Source organism: Hypanus sabinus, unplaced genomic scaffold, assembly GCF_030144855.1.
Source record: "Hypanus sabinus isolate sHypSab1 unplaced genomic scaffold, sHypSab1.hap1 scaffold_1072, whole genome shotgun sequence".
Classification (NCBI taxonomy): domain Eukaryota; kingdom Metazoa; phylum Chordata; class Chondrichthyes; order Myliobatiformes; family Dasyatidae; genus Hypanus; species Hypanus sabinus.
This window is the reverse complement of record NW_026779128.1, coordinates 14,303-30,284: the sequence shown is the minus strand read 5'-3', so window position 1 is coordinate 30,284 and position 15,982 is coordinate 14,303. Positions and strand designations below refer to the sequence as shown.

General features: G+C 43.8%; 1 protein-coding gene across 1 annotated transcript; it reads left to right on the top strand.

Moving 5' to 3' along the window:
* Positions 1 to 456: 456 nt before the first annotated feature.
* Positions 457 to 7,211, top strand: LOC132386250 (zinc finger protein 239-like). The gene is made up of 2 exons (XM_059958526.1): positions 457 to 1,213; positions 4,148 to 7,211. The coding sequence occupies exon 2, from the start codon at positions 4,535 to 4,537 to the stop codon at positions 5,093 to 5,095; it is 561 nt and encodes a 186-aa protein (XP_059814509.1). The 5' UTR covers positions 457 to 1,213; positions 4,148 to 4,534; the 3' UTR covers positions 5,096 to 7,211.
* The last annotated feature ends 8,771 nt before the right edge of the window (positions 7,212 to 15,982 follow it).

Genomic DNA, 15,982 nt, shown 5'->3' with positions numbered 1-15,982 from the left:
TCACATTTGACCTGGAGCTTTATGGCTGTTGTGTCTTTTCCCGGACTGGGGTGGGTGAGAAAGGAGAACGTCCCAGGTTGTGGGGATCTTTGATTTCACTGCCTGCTTTACCGAGAGACTGGGAAGTCTAGGGGTGAGAATGTTTCCTGTGATGTGCTGATCTGGACACAAGGACACACATGCAACCTCTGCCAAGGCTCGAACTAGCAACCTTCAGATCTCTAGATGAACACCTTAACCACTTGGCCACGCGCCAACACATGTGATAGTAGAACACTAAAGAAGGCACAATGTTTCCCTTTAAATTATCCTGGTACCAATTTGTTTGTTATTCCTGGAAATGTGTTCAGTACAGTTGTTGCAAACAAGGTGTACATAAGTAATCTCAGGAATGTTCGGCTTTATGTATGAGGAGCATTTGATGGTTCTGGAGCTGTGCTCAATGGAGTTCAGAGGGATGGTGGGGGTGGTGGAGGGATGTATGGTTAAGTAAACCGACTGAATGCTGAAAAGCCTGGATACAGTGGACATGGAGTGGATGTTTCCATTAGACAGCGAGTCTGTGATCTGACAGCACTGTCTCAGAGTAAAGATGCTTTTCTTTAAAACTGAGATGAGAAAAAAGAAATTGGCCTTAAGGTGTCTGATCTGTGGAATTTGTTGCCACAGAGGTTGGTTGAGGCTCCAATTTGGATATATTTGTGACAGATTAATATATTCATGATTGCTGAGTAGCTTCAGGTTTACAGGGGGAAGACAGGGATATGGTGTTGGAATAAAAATCAGCCGTGGTTGAATGATGGGCAGACCAGATGTATCGAATCACCTAATTCTGTCTTATGTCTTACCATGACTGAATGATGGCTCCTTCTTATCCCATATCGTTCTGTGAGATGTGAGGGACAATAAAAGTTTGTTCACTGAGATCGTTAAATCTGCCTTCAGTGTTTAAATTTCAGTGAGTTTTGTTCTTAGTAACATTAAGCAGAAAAGTTTAGTTCTCCTTTTCATTATTAATGTGCTTCATTGTCTCTCTGGTTAAAGTTAGACCTGTGGTGAGAGATTTATTGGAAGAAAAACAGCAACTGGAGGCAAACCACGACTGAAGACGAGGGAACAGCAACAAGTGTACCAGCCCGAGGACTGAGAGCACCGACTGGAGAGAAACCAATCTGACTCGGAGATTCCAGTGATTCAGTCAGGAGAATGTTTGGTGAGTCTCATTTACTCAAACACTGGTCCTTTAGACATTACATACCTGTACAAAGGAAGGTAGGTAATAGTGGGGAGTGAGACTGAATGTGCCCAGAAGAACCAGTTATGCCTCTGTCAGACCCAGTTGCAATCACTCCAGGTCTGGTAATGTGCTTCCAGCAGCCCAGCCCTTTGAAACCACTCCCATTCCCTCACAGTGGTCACTCAGTTCAAGATCTTACATCCTCTGATGCAGCTTTTGGTCAGTTCTGAGTGGGGAGAGGGAAAGAGAGGGGAGTGTTTATACTGACTGTCTTTCAAAAACATTAATTGTTTGAACTTGCTGCAATCTCTCTACCCATACCCTGTACTTTCTCAACCAAATTATTGACATAGATGACAAGTAGCAATGGGCATAACCTCAGGGAACGTCACTAAGCACGGGACTCGAGTCTAAGAAACAGTCTCTCACCATCACCCTCTGATTCCTACCACCCAGCCATTCCCAGGCTCTGGGGCTCTGTAACAAACTCAATGTTAACAGGAAGATTAGTCAGTGATTAAGATGCTGAGAGAATTGTGGCCTCCTGAAAGGACATGCGAGCTGAGCTGTCTGATTCATTGGACCAGATCCACCCTCGTTGACAACGTAATTTACCCCTTGCCCATCCACCCACGTCATATCACTCACAGTACCCCAACCACCCTCCGTCCCGCCAGTGGCCCCACACCCTTCTGACCATTCATCCCACACCGACACATAGACAGGCCCCCTTCACCCACGTCCACCCTCCCAGCTTGGGGAACCACAACAAACTGATCCCGCGATCCCGACACAGTGCAAAACTAACGCCAGGGATGCAAGACTGGAGAGCCCGGAGCCTCCAGTTGTCCGGCTCGGTCCCGGCCCTTTGCCACTTGCACCCGGCCCTGGATTTACACAAACCCGAGATTAACCCCTTCCTCACCGCCACCTGAACAGGAGAAACACCCGCATCAGCTGGGGTTGAGCTGCAGTTGGTTCCGGTATGTGTTAAAGCTCCCCGCTGTCGGATATGGAGACCAGAATCGTACGCGGTAAAACCATATAACAATTACAGCATGGAAACAGGCCGTCTCGGCCCTTCTAGCCTGTGCCGAACGCTTACTCTCACCTCATTCCACTTACCTGCACTCACCCCATAACCCTCCATTCCTTTCCTGTACATATACCTATACAATTTTTTTTTAAATGACAAAATCAAACCTGTCTCTACCACTTCCACTGGAAGCTCGTTCCACACAGTTACCACTCTCTGAGTAAAGAAGTTACCCCTCGTGTTGCCCCCTAATCTTTTGCCCCTTAACTCTCAACTCATGTCCTCTTATTTGAATCTCCCCTACTCTCAATGGAAAAAACCTGTCCACGTCAACTCTGTCTATCCCCTCATAATTTTAAATACCTCTATCAAGTCCCCCCACAACCTTCTACGCTCCAAATAATGAAGACCTAACTTGTTCAACCTTTCTCTGTAACTCGGGTGCTGAAACCCAGGTAACGTTCTGGTAAATCTCCTCTGTACTCTATTGACATCTTTCCTATAATTTCGTGACCAGAACTGTATACAAAACTCCAAAATCTGGCCTCGCTAATGCCTTCTACAATTTTAACATCACATCCCAACTCCAATACTCAATGCTCTGATTTATAAAGGCCAGCATACCAAAAGCTTTCTTCACCACATGAGATTCCACCTTCAGGGAAATATGCACCATTATTCCTAGATTTCCTCACACTGTCTACAAGCTTTCTCTATTTGTGAACTAACCACTTCTCTCCTAGTCTCTTCAATTTGATTCGCACCCCCCAACCATTCTAGTTTAAAGTCTCCCCAGTAGCCTTCACAGATCTCCCGCCAGGATATTAATCCCCCTAGGTTTCAAGTGTAACCCGTCATTTTTGTACAGATTACTCCTGCCCCAAAAGAGGTCCCAATGATCAAGAAACTTGAATCCCTGCCCCCTGCTCCAATCTTTCAGCCACACATTTATCCTCCACCTCATTCCATTCCTACTGTCACTGCCGCGTGGCACAGGCAGCAATCCCGAGATTACTCCAGCCCTCCCTTCTTGCTCCCTCTCTCCCTCACTCTCAATTCTCCCTAACCCCTTCCTTGTCATCACAAGGATGTTGCCAGATCTGGAGGACTTGGGTTATAAGGAGAGATTGAACAGGCCAGGACTTTATTCCTTGGAATGTGGAAGATTGAGGGGAGATTTGATGGAGGTATACTACAATTATGAGGGTTAGAGATAGGGTAAAAGCAAGCTGGCTTTTACCACTGAGATGGGGTGTGACTATAACCAGAGGCCATGGGTTAAGGGTGAAAGGTGAAACGTTCAGGGGAACATGAGGGGAAACTTCTGCTGGGTGAGTTTCCAAAGAGATCACCAGCTCGAAACCCAGCACGGATGGAATGCGTGCAGGGGAGCCGGCTGGATTCGAACTCGGGACCTTTCATCCTGAAGTCTGGCATTGATGCCACTATGCCACCAGCCAGGTCAGGAGATATTGACATGGCATTGAAACTGTGGCACTTTATATTAACATTACATAAAGGGAAACCCCAGCTGCACGTCAACAAAGGCTATTTACGTGAGAGGGTTTATTTACCGTGGGGCCAGACACCCTTTCAGCTCAGTGGGAAGAGGGACTAATTCAAATGGACAGAGTCAAACAGAGCCAAGTCACAGATTGGAGATGGCATAAGTGTCCCACTCTTATAGACCATCAGAGAGTTTGAGGGTCATTCCAGATACCAGCACTGTGCCCAGTTAGAAGGTGATTTCTCTCTCCAACTTGTGTTGAACTTCATTGTAACAGTGTGATGTCGGATCACACCTTGGCAACTCAAGTGATCTCATCTCAAATGTTGTCCTTCACCCACTGATGGATTTTTAAATCATTTCACAGGTTAAAATCGACCAGGAATTTGTCTATGGGAATTCAAACTCAACACACCAGTTGTGCTGTCTCTGTCTAGATATTTAAGGAGCAAGAGATTCAATCAGCCATCCTTCCTGCTCAGACTTTGCGGAGGGATTCACTCGGTCATCTGACCAATTGACACGTCCATCATTTTACACGGGAGAGACCATTCACCTGCTCAGACTGTGGGAATGGATTCACTCGGTAATCTCAACTGAAGCTACACACTGGGCAAGGCCATTCATCTATTCTGTGAGTGGGAAGGGGTTCAGTCGGTCTTCCCACCTGTGGACACACCAGTCAGTTCACACGGGGCAGAGACTGGTCATCTGCTGAATTTGTGGGGAAGGATTCACTCGGTCATCTGATCTAATGGCTCACCAGCGAGTTCACACCGGGCAGCGGCTGTTCGCCTGCTCAGACTGTGGGAAGGGATTCACTTGCTCATCTAAACTGAAGGTACATCAGCGAGTTCACACTGGGGAGAGGCCATTCACCTGCTCAGACTGTGGGAAGGGATTCACTTGCTCATCCACACTGAAGGCACTCAGTCATTCATCCACCCTACACAGTCACCAACGAGTTCACACTGGGGAGAGGCCATTCACCTGCTCAGATTGTGGGAAAGGATTCAGTCATTCATCCACCTTACAGAGACACCAGCGAGTTCACACTGGGGAGAAGCCATTCACCTGCTCAGAATGTGGGAGGGGATTCACTCAGTCATCTGATCTACAAAACCACCAGCGAGTTCACACTGGGGAGCGGCCATTCACCTGCTCAGTCTGTGGGAAGGGATTCACACAGTCGTCCAAACTATTGGCACACCAGTCAGTTCACACTGGGGAGCGGCCGTTCACCTGCTCAGACTGTGGGAAGGGATTCACGCTGTCGTCTAATCTACTGAGACACCAGCGAGTTCACACTGGGTAGAGGCCGATCACCTGCTCAGTCTTTGGGAAGAGATTCTCTCGGCCATCTCCACCAAATGTGCATGATTGTCAAGTCAAATTTGAGTTTCAGGAAGGTATCAAGGAAGAGCAAGAATTCACTGGCAGAGAGGACGGAACCTACTGCCTGAGGGCGGTTTCTGCCCAGAACATTTGGGCGGACCCCGCAGCGTCACAGTGGCAGTCCGAGAGCAGCGTCACAACCCGCGGTAAGATGCCGAACTTTAAATAATTGTTGAGACTGTTTCAGGGAAAGGAACACTGCTGTCACTGCGTTTGGTTTAACTCCGCTATCGGGATCATCGCATGCAGGCACTTCTTGAAAATGGCGCAAGGCTTAAGAAGTGCTTGCGAACCTTCGAGAGAGTTCACCCAGTTTGGAACCATAACGGTCCAGTAGAGAAACGGAGGTGCACGTCCAAAATTGTCTCCGAAGTCCGAGAGGCAGCCAGTTTTTCACCTAATCCTAATGCTAATGCTACTGCCACTGCCTTATGACTAACCTTGACTAGACTAATGACTGACATGACTGATTATTTATGACTACTGACTAATAACTAAGAACTATGAAATGCCACACTTGTGAAAATAAAAATAAAAAATGGAAAAGAAGGAAAGTTGTTTGGTCATTGAATGGAATCCGGTTAAAACCTTCGGGTATTCAGTCCCGTTCGAGTGTGGAAGCTGCACATGTGCAAAGGGAGCAGTGAAAATACTGCTAGACAAAACTGTTTGACTCGGAAACTGGAGGACCAGGAAACAGAAATCTGTGAGCTTTGAGCTGGAACAGCAAGAGCAATAAACTGTAGTCCTGAAAAAGGAAGGAAGGAGAAAGGAGGATGCTGAAATACTAACACCAACGGAGTTGGGCTTTTCCTCCAATTTTCCCACGCCAGCCATCAGACTGAAACCGACGGCCCTTCCCAAGTTTCCTGGCAGCAGACGTGATTTTCACAGGTGGAGAAAGGACTGGGAAGCACTCCAGAGGCAGAGAGAGCCGACCGGTTCAAGAGAGGTGAAAAAGATTCAACTGCTGGACAGTCTTGACCACAAAGTCAGAAGAGACCTTCGCCTCAAAACTTATAAAACTGCAGATGTCATCTTTCGTGTTCTAGAAAACCGCTATGGAAATCGAGCGTGGAAATCAGAAATGGATAGTATTGGTGCAGCATGCGAGCCAAAATGCGGGGGTTGTGGCTGCGGAAACTGCCAGCCGGGCGGCAAAGGAATGACTCTTGCTGAAGAGAGGGAACGTATACAAATTCATATACAAAAAAAATCAAAGCAATAGTGATAAGGGAGAAAGAAAGGTATGAATATTGACTTCTCTAACTTCCGTTAATGCCCCTCCTCCCCTTCTTACCCCATCCCTGACATACTGAGTTGCCCATCATGCCACCTGTTCTCTATCTCCCTCTGGTGCTACCCTCCACCTTTCTTCCTCCCTAGGCCTCCTGTCCCATGATCCTTTCCCTTCTCCAGCTCTGTATCACTTTTGCCAATCACCTTTCCAGCTTTCAGCTTCACTCCACCCGCTCCGGTCCTCTCCTATCATTTCACATTTCCCCCTCCCCCACCTACTTTCAAATCTCTTAGTACCTTTCCTTTCTGTTAGTTCTGACGAAGGGTCTCGGCCAGAGACGTCGACAGTGCTTCTCCCTATAGATGCTGCCTGGCCTGCTGTGTTCCACCAGCATTGTGTGTGTGTTTGAATTTCCAGCATCTGCAGATTTCCTCGTGTTTGCACAATACTTCATATTATGGATCATAAATACAAAAAAGTAAAATCAAAGCAATAGTGATAAGCGTGGACGCTGAAAAGGCATTTGATTCGGTTAATTGGAAATTTCTTTACAGAGTTTTACATAGATTTGGTTTCCATAACAATTATTAAAACTATACAGGCACTATATGACAACCCTACTGCTAGGATTAAAATCAATGGATATTTAATCAAATAGTCTTACCCTAGAAAGGGTCACAAGACAGGGTTGTGAATGGTCAGCACTACTCCTCGCGTTATATCTGGAACCATTATCTCAATACATGAGACAAAATGGGGAATTACTAGTAAAGGGACAGAGCATAAATCGGCTTGTTACGTGGATGATATTTTGATCTCTTTACCCGATTGATGCAATCCTTTGAACAATATGGTCAATTATCAGGATACAAGATCAACATAGATAAAACCCAATTACTTTCATATTACTACAGCCCAGCAAGAGAAATTGAAAGTAGATAACCCCGGGCATGGCAAACAGGGTCTTTCAAATATTTGGGCATCATTATGCCAAAAGATTAGGCAACATTGTCAGAATGTAATTATCAGCCTTTATATAAAAAAAACCATTAAGGAATATATAACAAGATGGAACCTGATTCCTTTCTTTTAGTTTCAGTTCAAGGAGTGAGTCTATTATAATGAATACACTGCCCAGACTGTTATTGCTCTTTCAGACCCTACCAATAGAGATTAATCAAAATCAATTCAATGAATGGAACAAGATGTTATCAAGGTATATTCGGCAAGGTAAAAGGCCTAGAGTTCATCTCAAAACTTCGCAATTAGCAAAGGAAAAAGGTGGATGTGGCCTAACTTCTCTTAGAGGTTATTATTTTGCAGCACAGTTAAGAGCTGTGATATGCTGGAGCAACCCATCGTATGACGCTCAATGGAAAAACATTGAGGAGCGGGTACTTCCCTTCCCCATACAAGCAATTTTGGCTGATAATAACTTGCAAAGGTACATAAATACTATTAATAATCCATGGGTGAAATTGACTCTTAAAATATGGAAAACTACTATAAAAGAATATAATCTCGAGGGAGATACTGCAATTCTTAAATGGTGTGCATATGACTCGGATTTTACACCAAATAAATTGGATGCTAGATTTAAGGACTGGACAGCTAATGGAATAACAGTTCTTTGCAACATAATGAAAGAAGGAACACTGTTCAGCTTTGAAATGCTGAAAGAGAAACATTTAGAAAAACAAGATTTTTATCAGTATATATAGATGCGACAGTATGTTAATAGGATGCTTAAAATTGTAACCAAGGCAAGTACGTGCATGTTAGAGCTGTTTAGAAAAGCATATAATTCAGATAGCGGTAGTAGAATTATTTCAAGCATGAATAAGGATTTGTCAAATCTTAAAATACATTTGACTTCATACATTAAAACAAAATGGGGGAAGGAAGGAAGGAGGGATAATTATATCTGAGGAAGAATGGACAACAATATGGAGGTATCAATGGAAGTGTACCAGTTCACAGAAATGGAGGGAGTTCGGACGGAAAAACTTGATAAGATATTTTATTACACCCTCTTAGGTATCCCATTATGATAGTAACCTCGCGGTTTGCTGGAGAAACTGTGGAAATCGAAATGCAAATCATTATTATATTTTTTGTGACTGCCCTGTTATCAAAGACTATTGGAGGGGGATACACAATGCCCGACATGACATCTTTAAATGTGAAATACCTTTGGGGAGTAAGACCATATATTTTGGATATATACCTCAAGAATGGTTGCAAAAATATAAATATTTAATGAATATATGGTTGGCGGCTGGTAAAAAGACTGTTACTGGGAAATGGTTATCACAGGAGAGCCCAAGGTTAAATGCATGGATGGAAATTACAATGGACATTTACAAAATGGAGAAGATAATCATAATCTGGAACAATTTGCTTCATACTGGGAAAAATGGTTTAACTACATAATGCCTCATAGGCCCGATTTTATTCTCACAAATCATTTAATATGTTGTTAAAAAAAAAATCACTCCCTACTTGTACATAGTTTCTTTTCGTTTTGCTTGTTTTTTTTTTCTTTCACTCTTTTCTATAAGTGTATACCTCAGATATATTCAATGCTGAGATTTGTGACATATATGATTATATGATATATATCTACAATGTCTGAAATACAACTTCTGGAAATGTTTCTTTGACGATGAACTTCAATAAAAAACAACAGGAAAAACAGATAAAACTTTTAAGTATATATTTTCATCAAAAATGAACAGGATTCAGCACTCCATGTGTGTATATGCAATCGTGATAAGAGATACAGACCAGAACACGTACATGTGAGGCCAACTCAGAACAATAAATCATCACTCTGGAAGAAAACATTAAGCAGTGGAATGAGTATGACCCTCCATGGGAGACATCCCAATGATCTGAGTAGACTAGATGGTGACAAGGAAGCCTTGAGCACCTGACTGAGAGTTGGTGACCTCTCCCCAAAAAACAAAGGTGTTCCTTGCAGAAATAAAGGACGCTTGACAAAAGGGGGAAAACATCAAAAAATACATGAAATATTAACAAACGAGGCAGTTAGTGCAGAAAATGCCAGAGAAAGCAGACACAACCCAACACATTCCAGGATCCTGCAACAGTTTAACTCAATCTGATTACTCACAAAGGTACAAACAAATGGCAAATATCATTCACCAAAATCTTGCTTTAAAATACAAACTCATGAATGCCCATCACTTCACAAAGGTACCATAAATTCAAGCCCGATACAGTTTTAGTGTCAAAATCTTACATATTATATGATAATCAATACATTATTTCAGATAGGACAATCCATAATAACCATCCGGTTATAATATTACGGGATAACCAAACACGATTAACTCCCCCAGCAGATTAAACCATTCCAAGCACATACATGTTCCTCAACCAGTGGAGCACCTCACCACAGTCATTGTTTGTGCCATCAGTCAGACAACCAAATTATATTCTCTGTCAATCATCTTCCAAATGTTGCTACTCTGTCATTCGTTGCCACGCCCCGCTGCTGCTTCCCTTCTCCTCATCATACGTTCAGAATCCAAAGCCCCACTCTGCCCTGTGTAGACTTCCCTCGGGTTTCTGACCCTGCTTCGTTGAACATCCGTCAGGTGGTTCCCCATTCTGCTTTCAGTCTTTAAAGGACAGGGGTGTTTTCAACAAATTTTAGAAGCAGGAAAAATGACCCATAATATGGAAATGAGTCGTGAATAAGGAGGTTAACTAGCAAAGTCATTCTTCATCAGTCCAGAGATGAGAGGGGCGAAGAACATGTTGGAGAGAACTGCAGTCAGCTCGTCTTCTTCAGTCTGCAGATAACTCAAGGGGAACCTCTTCCCCCAGAAAGTGGTGACTGCAACCCATTTCGCAGGGAGAACGAGAGGGGAACAACAGGGGAGGATTTAAAAGGAGAGTCGTGGAACAGAATCAGTGGTAGGGTTTAGCAGGCCTGAGTTGACTCTCTGCTGTACACTAGCACTGTTATAAATTCAACAGATTCCGAAGACTTACTAATGAGGCCGACATTATGCAGGTGTTCCAAACTATAAGTGTACAGAAACGGAGAAAGTGCGCAGTTGAGAGAATTCGGCCTTTTCTCCTTGGAGCGACTAAGGATAAGAGATGACCTGATAGAGGTGTACAAGATGATGAGAGGCATTGATCTTGTAGATAGTCAGCGGCTTTTCCTCAGGGCTACAATGGCTGCCACGGGTTTAATGTGCTTGGGAGCAGGTGCAGAGGAGATGTCAGGGGTAAGTTTTATACTCAAGAGTGGTGGGTGTGTGGAATGGGCTGCCGGCAATGGTGGTGGAGGCGGCTACGATAGCGTCTTTTAAGAGACTACTGGATAGGTACATGGAGCTTAGAAAAATAGAGGGCTATAGGTAACCCTCGTAAATTCTAATGTCGGGACATGCTCAGCACAACTTTGTGGGCCGAAGGGCCTGTATTATGCTGTAGGTTTTCTATGTTTATTTTTTTCCTTTACTCCACTTTTGTGGAATCAACAAACAGAGAGGACTGGTTTAAGGTGAGAGAGGATTGATTTAATAGGGATCCCAGGGTAAAATCATTAATCCACTCTCCCTTCCGTTTCATTGTTTAACTAACACGATGAGTGCACTCTCAGGTTGGAGGAGCAACACCTCATATTACTTCCGGGTAGAATGAGCATCGATATCTTTAACTTCTATCTCCACCTTTTCATTTCATCAACCCACACGCCAGTCTCTTCCATTATGTCTCCTCACTTCTCTCTTCTCCACGGCGGATCGTCTCCCTCTGGTTCCTCTTTACTTTCTTCCCCATTGTCCGCTCTCCTCTCCTATCAGATTCCTCCTTTTCAGCCCTTTGCATTTTCCCCCAACCACCTCACAGCGTCTCACTTCATCTCCCACCTCCCCCACCCACTCACCTTCACTCTTATCTGGCTTCACCTATCACCTACCAGCTTGGACTCTTTCCACTCCCCGCTCCATCTTGTTCCGGCTTCTCCGCACTTCCAGTCCTGATGAAGGGTCTCGGCAGGAAATCTCTGTTTTGCTTCATCCCCTCTATAGAAGCTACCAGACCTCCTGACTTCCTCCAACATTTTGTGTCTGTGACTCTGCATCTCCAACATCCGCAGAAACTCAGCGGGACAGAGTGCAGAATGCAGAGACTACATCGGGTCTCACTGATGTCGAGGAAAACCTGGAAAACCGGAAACAGTGGATGACCCCAACAGTCACGATGCTGAAAAGTTGCCTCAAATGGAAGGACTGTTTGGGAACCTGACTCGTGGTGAGGAAAGTGTTCTCGGGCAGGTCTGGCACTTCATCCACTTGCAGTTGGCTTCCAGTCCACTTCACAATCGCTGTAAACCTCTCCCTTTTGTGGACAACACTACCACTTGGTGGTGATTTGCCACAATAACAGGACCCCCCCCCCCCCCCACCCCGATTTGTGGACTCCATTGTCACCAGGTGGCGCTCTGCCGCAATAACACTGAGAGACAGAAATGTAACGCTGCAGCCTGCTGAACTATTTATTCAAGGTTCAGAGTTGTTTAATTCCATTTCCAGCAGGCATGTGTAAACGAGGTCGAAATAATTATTACTCCGGCTCCAATACAACACAAAAACACAATAGTAACAACATATATCCACAGCTTATATACTGTGCACGGATTGATGGTATGTTCATAAAGTGACGCTCGGCATTGGATGCCTGCATTTAAGATGACAGACAGGAAATGATAAAGTAGAGGTGTTTGGTGTTGTGGAAGGGTGGGTTAGAGGGTAGAGATATTTATCAGCCTTACTGCTTGGGAAAAGTATCTGTCCCGGAGGCTGGTAATCCTGGTAAGGATGCTGAGCATCTCCCCACCAATGAGAGTGAGATGAATCGTCCATCAGTGGGATGGGTGGAGATAGATTATGAAAATTAGGTTGGTGCTTGATCTCAAGAGAGGGAATTTGGAAAATACTAATGAGGTGCTTTTAGAATAGCTTGTAATTGTGCCCTCTTGAAAAAAGTTAATTCTGGAATGGGTGTTGTCCAAAGAACCAAATTTGATTAGGGAGCTTATGGTAAAGGAAACACGTGGACATTGTGATCGTAACATGTTGCAATTCACCCTGCACTTTGAGAGAGGAAAGGTACAACAAGATGCATCATTATTAGTAGGGTGAGGGGAACTTCGAAGGCACGGGAGAAGAGCTTACCAAAGTTGATTGGAAGGGGACACTAGCAGGGATGATAGCAGAATTGCTATGGCTGGAGTTGTTCAACTTAACAGCCTCAGTGTTGAAGAGAAACACATCATATTCCACCTGCAGAGCTCCAACAGGAAGGCATGAATATCGGTTTCTCCTTCCAGTAAAAAAATTACTGCCTACCTTTCCTTCTACATACCCCCGAGTAATGTAACTTTACACATTCTGACCACTGACATCTGGGACTTCCATATTCCTGCCAGTGTTTTCTACAGATAAGAGTGATGTACGATACTTATTCAGTTCATCAGCCATCATCTTTCACCCTCACCCCATTAATACCTCTCCAGCATCATTTTCCATTGGTTTGATATTCGCTGCTGTCTCTCTTTTACACTATATATGCCTGAAGATAAAAATAGTATCCTCTTTAATAATACTGGCTAGCTCACCTAAGTATTCCATCTTTTCCTTCTTAATGATTTTAGTTGCATTCTGTTTGCTTTTAAAAGCTTCACAATCCTCCAACTTATAGTAATTTTTGTTCTGTGCCCTCTCTTTGTTTTATATGTTTTATTTGTTTTCCCTTATCAGCCACGGTTTTGTCAACTTACCTTTAGAATACCACTTCCACTCTGTGACTTCTGAATTGCTTCTAGAAATTCCAGCCATTGTTGCTCTGTTTCATGTTCTTTTTAAATCAATTTTGACAATTTTTCTCTCATGCCTCTCTAATTCTCTTTATTCCACATCGACTTTAGTTTCTCCTTCTCTAATATCGGGGTGAATTTGATCAGATTAAGAACACTTGCCCCTGAGTGTTCTTTGGACTCAAGTGACCTAATTAATTCCGGTTCGTTACTACACCCAATCCAGAATAGCTGATCCCCAAGTGGGCTCAATCACGAGCTGCTCTAAAAAGCATCTTGTAGGCAATCTAGGAATTCCTCCTCCTGAGACCAACACCATCCTGATTTTCCTAATCACCTGCATGACAATCCCCATGACTATTGTAACATTGCCCGTTTGGCATTCATTTTCCATCTCTCATTGTAATTTGTGGACCACATATTTACTACTGTTTTGGGGTCACTATAAAATTCCCATCAGGGGTTTTTTGTACATTTGCTGTTCCTTAATACTACCCACAGATTCTACACTGCCCAACGCTATGCCACCTCTTATCTAACGATTTTATTTAATATTTCACCAACAGAGTCACACAACCCCACGACCAGCTTGTTATTTCACTAAACATATAAATATCTGGGAAACAAGGGGACTTGCAGGTGCAAGAAATCGAGAGAAATTCACACAAAGTGCTGGAGAAGCTCAGCAGGTCAGGCAGCATCTGTGGATGGGAATCAACATTTCGGGCCAATACCCTTCTTTGGGACTCTTGATAACCACGTATCTGGGAAATCAACAAGCAAAGACAACAGAAAGTAGTGCAATATTGAGAAAACCTGTGACAAAATTTATTTCAAGGCTTTAAAATCTGTGGAACAGAGCTCAATAATCAACAAATACAACAAAGGCAATAAACACTTCCATCAATACCGACATTGACTTTTTTTAAATGAAAATATCTTAGTCCCATTTCGATCATAAAATTTACAAAGATAAGTAAGAACAGAAATGACAAGTTTAGAAAAGACTACTTACACTCAAACCCACCGGGATTAACACTTCCTTGGACAGAAGGAGGAAGAAGAATAACGCACATGAGAAAAAAAATCACATTAGACCATAAGACAAAGGAGCAGAGTCGGCCATTCAGCCCATCGAGTCTGCTACACAATTTCATCATGAGCTGATCCAATCTGCCCTTTAGTCCCATTCCCCCACCTTCTCACCATAACCTTTGATGCCCTGACTACTCAGATACCTATCAATCTCTGCCTTAAACACACTCAATGACTTGGCCTCCACTGCTGCCCGTGGCAAAAAAATGCCACCGATTCACCACCCTCTGACTAAAAAAAATTCTCTACATCTCTGTTCTGCATGGGCGCCCTGCAAACCTTAAGTCATGCCCTCTTGTACTAGGCTCCCCCAGTCACTCCTGAAATTGCATTCAGCAATGGGGATGGACTAATATCCAGCCTGCAGCTTCTTGGAACTTTCTCCCCAATGTGAACCCAGTCGTGTGTTACAAGGTTAGATTATTGAGTGAATCCCTTCCCATATTCACTGCAGGTGAACGGCCTCTCCCCAGTGGAACACAATGATGCAGCATTCGTGGAGACGGTTGAGTGAATCTCTTCCCAAAGTCTGAGTAGACGATCATTGTCTAACCGGTGTGAACTTGCTGGTGTTTTAATAGATGAGATGATCGTGTGAATGCCTTCCCACATTTAGAGGTCGACGGCCTTTCCCCAGTGGATCTCACTGGTGTGCCAGCAGATCAGATAACTGAGTGAATCTCTTCTCACAATCTGAGCGGGTGAAATCCCTCTCTGCTGTGTTGTTACGTACTCGTGACACATGACAGTGGAGCCCTTGTCATGTGACTGGGGTTGAAGCTGTACTGGACTTGAGGTGGTGGTCTTGTGATGGTGGAATGATGTCATTTTCCCGCCAGTAGAGATCTTGTGACGGGTTTTTTTTTACAGGTTATAAAAGGTAGACCCCACCCTGTGAGGAGGGGCAGTTCGTGGCTGGATTTGCCAGGTTGACTTCATGCCACTGCGTGTTTGAAGTGATGACGCAGTTTAGTTGAAGAATGAAGTTTTTATTTAATGCCTAAAGTTTAAAAGGTTATTGCCAGCAGGTTCTTTATGATTCTGTTAGTTCGAAATTAGAGGAGAGTGAAGATTCGAAGTTGGAAGTTAAAGATCGAGGAGAATCGCTTTCTACGGTGAAACGGGGGCGACCTTTGTTTGATCCTTATTTGGAAGGATTTCGTTGACTATCTTCGTGTTAATCCCTAGGTTTACCTAGAAAGGATTGAAGGTAGTGGAGAAGGAAAGGTCAGTGCCTTTAAGCCGTTCTGTTTCGTGAATTCTTCGTGGGAAGTTCGATGTCGGGGATCGAAGCAAGCGACGTGAAAGAGAACCTAAATCGTCCTGTAAAGTCTCTCCTTTTAAATGGACTGTGAGCATATTGAACTTTTGGCAATACCACCTTAAAGAACTGTTTTTTGGAATATCACTTTACGAACTGTTTGGGCTGCCGCTCAGCAGCTGTTTCCGGTTACGGTAGTGTTTGTTTACTTTTGGGGGGGGTTTGTTTTCTGTGTTTAATAAACGTGTTGTTTGTTATAAGAAACCCTTGCCGATCTCATATATTTATTGTTGCCTGAATATGTAACAGTGTGAACTGACTGATGAGTCACTAGGTGAAATGATGTGGTGAA